This window comes from Alligator sinensis, unplaced genomic scaffold, assembly GCF_000455745.1.
Source record: "Alligator sinensis unplaced genomic scaffold, ASM45574v1 scaffold1023_1, whole genome shotgun sequence".
In the NCBI taxonomy this organism is placed as follows: domain Eukaryota; kingdom Metazoa; phylum Chordata; order Crocodylia; family Alligatoridae; genus Alligator; species Alligator sinensis.
In genome coordinates, this window is record NW_005842373.1 from 1,405,444 (window position 1) to 1,412,710 (window position 7,267).

The following is a 7,267-nucleotide window of genomic DNA, read 5'->3' on the forward strand; positions in this document are numbered from 1 at the left end:
ATTTTCACTTCATTGACTGTGCCTTCATTTAGTTTACATCATTAGCAGACAGTACCTGTCAATCATGTGATCTATGGCTGCAGTGACTCGTGCTGTTTTTGTATTGTGGTAAACATTGGGACATTCTAAAGCAATGTATTATATGAATAATATGCAGAGGAAGGAGGTTAGGTTGATTTTGTGGGAAATCATGGCTAATGCAATATTTCCTGCTGGACATGGACAATGCTGTTTTTCATGGTTTCCACAAAAACCATGAAGCTGCAAATTAAGTATACCCCTAAACATGGGAGCCCTTCTTCCAGACTTAAGCTCAGGTATGCACATAGATGCCCAGCCACTGCATAGCCTATCACAGAATCATAGAGAAGTAGGGCTAGAGGGGACCTCTAGAGGTCATCTAATCCAACTCCCTGCCTGAGGCAGGATCATCCCTATCAAAACCACCAAACCGTCTTAAATTGTTGCTTTTAAACTTAATAATGCATTACTGCAATATTACTGGTAATATCATAAACAACCAAAAAGCTCATTCTTAAATGACCTAAACCTGGAGGGCTGGAAAACTGATTAGAGACATTAGTAATAAATAAATAAATAAATAAATAAATAAATACTGCATATGTGGTAGGAATCATTTGCTGTTACAGTCATAACACCAATTCCTGATTTTTGTTTGTAAATTTGCATCCGTAAAATGATATTAATATGGATGCAGCAGTTTAATAGAGAGTTACAGTTATGTTTAATTCTAAAGAAAGACCTTTGCTCTGCACCTTATGTCCTCATTCACTCCAGTGCAAAACACCTACAATAGGAATAAAGGTACATTTTTGCTTCTTTAAAAGGTCAATGGGAACTTCTGTTTGGGGGCCACAGCAGCTTTTACCATCTAACTGTTATCTCTGAATAATAACTAGATAAACTGCCTTAAACTTTGACACTGGAAGAAGTAGGGTTAAAATTAGAGTGGTTTTTTGCTATGCTTTCATTCCTACATAAACATGTAAATCAATGGTGCTCCGGCCCCTGGACCATATCTAGCTGCGAGTCACCCCACAGTGCAGCAACCACCTCACTGCACTTTCATCTGCATCTTTCCAGCTACTATAATTTCATTTGTTTCTTTCTTTCTGGCTGCACATATCTGCCCTACTTGGCTGCCCCAGGGGGCCAGCTTCAAAAGGAACGCTGGAAAGGACTGGATGATACCTGTCCTACGGTGTACTGGGTAACACTCTAGACTGAGAAGGCAGATGCAGGTCCCAACTGCTGGTGGGTAAACAGACTTTAAAATATGGGTCTCTTGCTTCCTAGCTAAGTACCCTTAACCATTCAGCTACATGAACAAAAACATGCCAGAGTTCTGCTGTTACTACTGGGCTTCTGGCCAGATACATTTTCATAACATATTGTCCAAAATGGGTGCATCTAGGTAGCTGTATATGTACCTGCCCAGTGCATAGTTTTGTATGCACTCATGCTTATGTGTCCACAGTGCAGGGCTAACAGAAATGCAATCTGTGTGTAAGTGCCAAAAAAAGCCATTTACATGTCTAGAAAATTGTCATCTAGGTGCATAAAAGGAACTAGAATGTTACTCTATATGCATTTATTTCAGCAGCTTATAGGAAAGAAATGCACATAATTTCACATGGAAATGGATAGAGTGCATCTTTTTGCATGTTGTTATATCTACTGTCTATAGGAAGATAAAGAACTGTATATGCCATCCTTGCTATTTTCAAACAGTTTTATTTCTCTCTATTTCTTGTCAGCCTAACTAAAGCCATATCCCTTGCTCCTGATTATTAAGGGGAAAAAAACAACATTTCATTCTTTAAATACACTAGAAAAATAAAATTTCTGCCTATTTCATAAAAGTGGGGGGGAAACACTTTTTCAGGCATGTCTATTATACAAACAAATTTGCTAAACCTTTCCTAGTGAAAAGCATTAGGTTTAGAAAAACATGACAAATGCTGGTTCAATAATGTCATAACAGCCAGATATCAAAGTTAAGCACTTATGGTGCATTCAGACAAGTGAGCAAGTACAATATGTAGTGCTGCACACGATACACATGCAAGCATTTCATGCTGCTAATTGGCAGTGCAGAGGGTTTTTTTGACACCAGGAGATCCCAGTGTAAAAAAGAACAATGCTAGAAAAAAGCAGGGCACATGTGCAGCAGCATGAACCTCCTAAAACCAGAGCCTGGCCTTCTGAAGCCACACTTTAGCTGCTGGTCAGGCTTCCTGCTGCTAGATCACCACTGCTGGAGCCATGGCAGGCCCCCACCCAGGACCCCAGGTAACGCTTCTGGAGCTAGCCCAGGTGGTGGCCCCAGTCTCCCCTAGCCTACCCAGGGCAACTTGCTGTGCATCAGAGTGCATGTGCATGGTTGTTCCCAAGGAACAAGTAGCAGTGGTACAGCTGTGCTGCTGCTATTTCTCCCTGGGGAATCATCTGTGCAGGGTCATCTGGGTATGCCTTGAAAGGTGAGGTGGTGTAGTTGCTTCCTATTACGAAGGATGAGTTGGGAATATGTTGGAGCAGAAGGGGGCTGGGATAAGAGCCCCTTCCAACCTAGAATTTCTGGGTTAGAAAAGTGGTCAAGAAGAGAAAATATTTCATGGTATAACATAAATTATTCTTTAGAGCCAGCTCCCTCTATCCCTCAAGCTCTGCCAAGATCCAGCTCAGCAGAAGTGAGCAAAATGCAAGCAAAAATAAAAGAAAAATAATAATACTGATACAATGCAATTTTTGTTTGTATTCTTAAGAGGTCAGTTGCAGATTCTGCAGATACCTTCTGTGCCATCCGGTTCTGCTTGCTCCTCACGCTGCTTCTGCTTGAACTTCAAGTTTCCATGATGCATGACTGCCCCTGTGAGCTTGTAAATAGCTGTTTTTTCATCAGCATTGAACCCCAGGATATCAATGGCACTCTAGCAACAGAATCAGGAAAGGAAAGATCTTGGGTAAAATTTTTTAAAGTGCTGAAGTCACTAGTGATTCTTCTTCCTTTTCAGATATGGATAATGGCCTATGTGCTAACTTCTGAATGTTACTTACATCTGTAGCCATCAGTTCTTCCTGGTCATCAATGCTGGCAACAGTGATCTCCCCTTGACTCACAAAATGAAAGTCATATGGGTTGGTGGTAATCAGAAGCATCTCTGAAAACAAGATTTAAGTTTAAGAAATGAGTTTAGTTTTAGACACTGTGTAACAAAGTTCATTCATGATCAGCTGCTATCCAAAATGTTAGTGATGCCTCTTACCAATGAGCTCTGGCCTCTTGTTGGACATGATCTGATAAAATATGTGGTAGCTTCTTTCTGCCTTGAGCTGGAATGTAACTCTAGACTTCTCCAGCAGATCTGGCAAGACCCATAAAATGCAGTTAGCCACAAGAAAATAGAATGAGAATAATTAAGAAGGAATATTGGATATGTCCAGGAAGGTCTCTTACATGTTTCAATGTCAGCAGAAGCCAGCTTCCCTGTGGCACCAAAGTGGATTCTGATGAATTTACCCTTTAAAGGAAAAAAAATAAGTAATTTATTTTGAAATCCTGTGTGTCAAACTCCAGGAGTACAGTTTTCAGAGCTGCTTAAGGTCTTAAACAAATTTTAAATCTCAGCCAAGATGTATTTTATCATATTCCATCAGTGGACTGCAGATAATTCTGATAACACTTACAAAGCGTGAGGAGTTGTCATTTCTCACAGTCTTGGCATTGCCAAAGGCCTCCAGCAGAGGGTTGGCACTGATGATTTGATCTTCAAGGGTCCCCTGCAAAGAAATTGTTATTGCCAAATTCCTTTGTTAAATCATGTGCACTTACAGCATGGAGCACTTAATCTCATCTCCAATAAATCACCTGTATTTTGCCAGGCTGCTCTTCCTTCTTTTTTTCCCCAGAAACTGCAATTGTTGCAAAGTACTGGATGACACGCTTTGTGTTCACAGTTTTTCCTGCACCAGATTCTCCACTGTCAAACAAAACAGAGAAGCAGAGTCAGCCAGCTGATCCCGCTGCAGGTGGCAAAACAAAAATTAACCAAAGCAGGGGAGAAGACCTACGTGATCAAGATTGACTGATTTTCCCGATCTGTGAAAGAGAAAAAATAAAGGTGACTTTTAATATTCCTGAGTACCACTGAACTTACTGAAAACTGTGAAATGTGTTAGCTTGGGTTTTAAAAGGCCCAAGACTACATGGCAACCAGCTCCAACTAGAAGTCCCTAGGAACTGGGCACTTTATTCTCTTAGTCCATTTTGAAGATCCCAACTGTAATTATATATAAAACTATATATAATAATACACACACAAATATGTGTGTGTGTATGCTTGTATATATAATCTTATACTGATCAATAGAGCCATCATAGGACATATGACCTTCAGTTCAACTTATATACCTATTATACTCATTTTCCTGTTACAAAATCCTCTGTGAATCTGCTTGATCTCTGCACAGCAAAGTGTTGTATAGAATGACTTGACCTAAAACTTATAGTAATTTATCACAATGCACTCATTTTGCAATGAATCTGAAAAGCATTAGCTTGTATGCAATCCTAAGTAGTAAGACATCTGAGAATACTTTGATTCAGATAAGCTGAGTATCAGATAAGAGCAGTCTGGCTTCCAATGTATTCCAACAGATTTATAATTTATTTTCAATCTTTTTTTGTGTCCTCATTTCTGACATGAACACTTGATTCCCCTTACTAAACTATCATTCTCTTTAAACATGCTGATACAATGAGCCACTCACCAGTTAACATGAACTGATAGGCATTGTCAGAAATGGAAAAAATGTGGGGAGGAGCCTCTTGACGCTTTTTACCCCTGTAGGCAGTTACCACTTCTGCATTGTACACTGGCAGCCACTTGTAGGGATTGACAGTGACACAGAAGAGACCTGAATAGGTCTGGAAGAAAGGTAGATAATTAGATTGATTTCCACATGACTTAATGTACTTGCACTTTTGGAAGACTTCAACCTGTACATACATAGATCATCCAGGCTGCATAACGCTCTTTGAGGTTATACAGGACAGCAGGTTCATGGAGATGGGTCATCATAGCCATGTCCTCAATTTTATCATACTTGGGAGGGTTCATAGGGAAGGCTTGATCATCCTTGACAGTGAGAGTCTGCAAAGGAAATTAAAAAAAATATCTCAGTTAAGAGCACAGAGGAGGACAACAACATTACTCTTTGCTCTTTGTGTTTACTCACTTCTCCCTTTTCTGTCTTGACTGTGACCTTCCCTCCTTCCCTGCTCTGGACAGTGCCTTTCACATAGGATTCCTTAGCATGCACCACAAAGACAGATGACTTGGCATCAAAAGGCTTGTTTTGCGCCTCAATTCTCTCCTTTTCTGACTTTCGGAGGTAAAGAGCAGCTGGCCCAAAGACAGCCATTTCGGCGTCGGAAGACATGGCTCCAGTGTATTGTGGGGCAGCTCAGCAATGGGTTCTGGTGGGAAGTAAACATATTACACTGATAATTCACAATGGGAATGGAAGAAACATTTTCATGTTGTTCGTTTGTCTTTCAGGAGAGTTCTCAATCATGCCATTACATTTGTTGATAGGAATAGTGAAAACAAATGTCTACAGGAAGGACCATGAGAATTGAACATCATGCTGGGAATGATGAATGTCCTTTAATATTCTATCTACTCAGTACATTTTTTACTATATGCTATTGTAATAATGAAAGAGTGGAGAGGTCACAGGAAAAGTGCATATGAGGAGAATCAGAGGACAGAGACTGAATTGCTAGCATTTTGATCAAGAATTTTCTTGCACTAGATAGATAATATGCCTCCAAGTTGTCATGTATTTTAGGCTTTCCATAGATCCATATTTTAATGAATAGATTTTCATAGATTCTGTACTTTAAGGACAGAAGTGGCTATTTTGATCTTGTACTTTGATCTCTTTATTAAATAAAACTCGTATTTCTTTTTTCTTATTTTGATTTCTGCCAGAGAATCTCACATCCAAAAATATCTGCATCAAGTCTTCAGACTTCTCTGTGAACTGCAGTAACTTTTTTCAATTTAAGTTTAATTTAAATACTTCCAGCAATGGAGAAACCATCTCATTCTTAGGTAAACTTTCCCAACAATTAATTATACTTACTGTTACAAATTTGTGCTTTGCTTCTAGTTTGAATTTATCTAGTTTTACCTATCTATTGAACCTTTTTATACCTTTTTCTCCTAACTTAAAAAGTAACCTGCTCTCAGAAATCTTTCTTGTCTGCATTTTTAAACCATGACAAAAGTCACCTTTTAACCTTTTCTTTGATGAAATAGCAGACTGAACTTCTTTACTTCATTGGATTTTTGCCTTAATTTTTGTAGCTCTTTTCTGAACCTTTTCTAATTTCTCAGCAAATTTTTAAAAACATAGCTATCTGGAAATATTATTCTATTACTGATCTCTTCAAAATTGTATGGAGATGAATAAGGGACATGGGGTTGTTGTCATATACTTGGATTTCAAAAAAGCCTTTGACTTGGTCTCCCATGACATGCTCATGGTAAAATTGGGGAACTTCAGCCTCAATAACCTAATGGTCCGGTGGCTGGGGAACTAGCTCCAAGGCAGGACCCAGAGAGTAATAATAGATAGAACTGAGTCAACGTGGTACTTGGTGACCCATGGCGTCCCTCAGAGTTCAGTACTCAGACCGGTGCTTTTTAACATATTCATTAATTATTTGGATTTGGGTGGTAAAAGCAGACTGGCCACCTGGGGGCTGCAGCCACTGCAGAGGGAAGCACTAGGGTGCCCTGCAGCTCAGGGCGCACCAGCAGCTCGCCCCCCTGAGAGGTGGGCAGGCTCCGGGGAAAACAAAGGATGGGGACCCTCCCTCCCTTCAGCAGAGTCTGGCTGCTCTGCGGTGGGGGGGTCCCCAGTGTTTCATTCTAGCTCTGACTTGCCTGCATATCAGCTTGAAATGCCTGAGGATCTATAATAATAATAGGCTTATTCTGTCTGGAGCACTCTGATTGGTTGTTTCAGTAAGCTTTGTGATTGGCTGCCAAAACAACCAATCAGAGTGTCCTAGACAGATAGGATAAGCCTATTATTATTATAGATATTTGATAAAAAGATAGAATAGCATTGAACAGGCCCTGTGACACCCTAATTGAAATAAACCCATTGGATGATGACTGTACTAGGTAAACCCCTAAACAATGATGACTCTTTTCTTTTATATAATTATATA

At 39.8% G+C, this 7,267-nt stretch overlaps 1 protein-coding gene across 1 annotated transcript in view; it reads right to left on the bottom strand.

Moving 5' to 3' along the window:
• LOC102377126 (myosin-1B) overlaps positions 1 to 5,463 on the bottom strand; it is a 29,535-nt gene extending 24,072 nt beyond the window's left edge. Inside the window, exons 1-10 of the mRNA XM_014522586.1 lie at positions 5,260 to 5,463; positions 5,031 to 5,174; positions 4,792 to 4,948; positions 4,093 to 4,120; positions 3,909 to 4,001; positions 3,709 to 3,829; positions 3,479 to 3,542; positions 3,288 to 3,386; positions 3,079 to 3,182; positions 2,813 to 2,951 (exon numbers count right to left, since the gene is read on the bottom strand). Of these exons, the coding sequence (XP_014378072.1) occupies positions 2,813 to 2,951; positions 3,079 to 3,182; positions 3,288 to 3,386; positions 3,479 to 3,542; positions 3,709 to 3,829; positions 3,909 to 4,001; positions 4,093 to 4,120; positions 4,792 to 4,948; positions 5,031 to 5,174; positions 5,260 to 5,463 (1,153 nt within the window). The remainder of the gene's footprint in view (positions 1 to 2,812; positions 2,952 to 3,078; positions 3,183 to 3,287; positions 3,387 to 3,478; positions 3,543 to 3,708; positions 3,830 to 3,908; positions 4,002 to 4,092; positions 4,121 to 4,791; positions 4,949 to 5,030; positions 5,175 to 5,259) is intronic.
• Between the last annotated feature and the right edge of the window lie 1,804 nt (positions 5,464 to 7,267).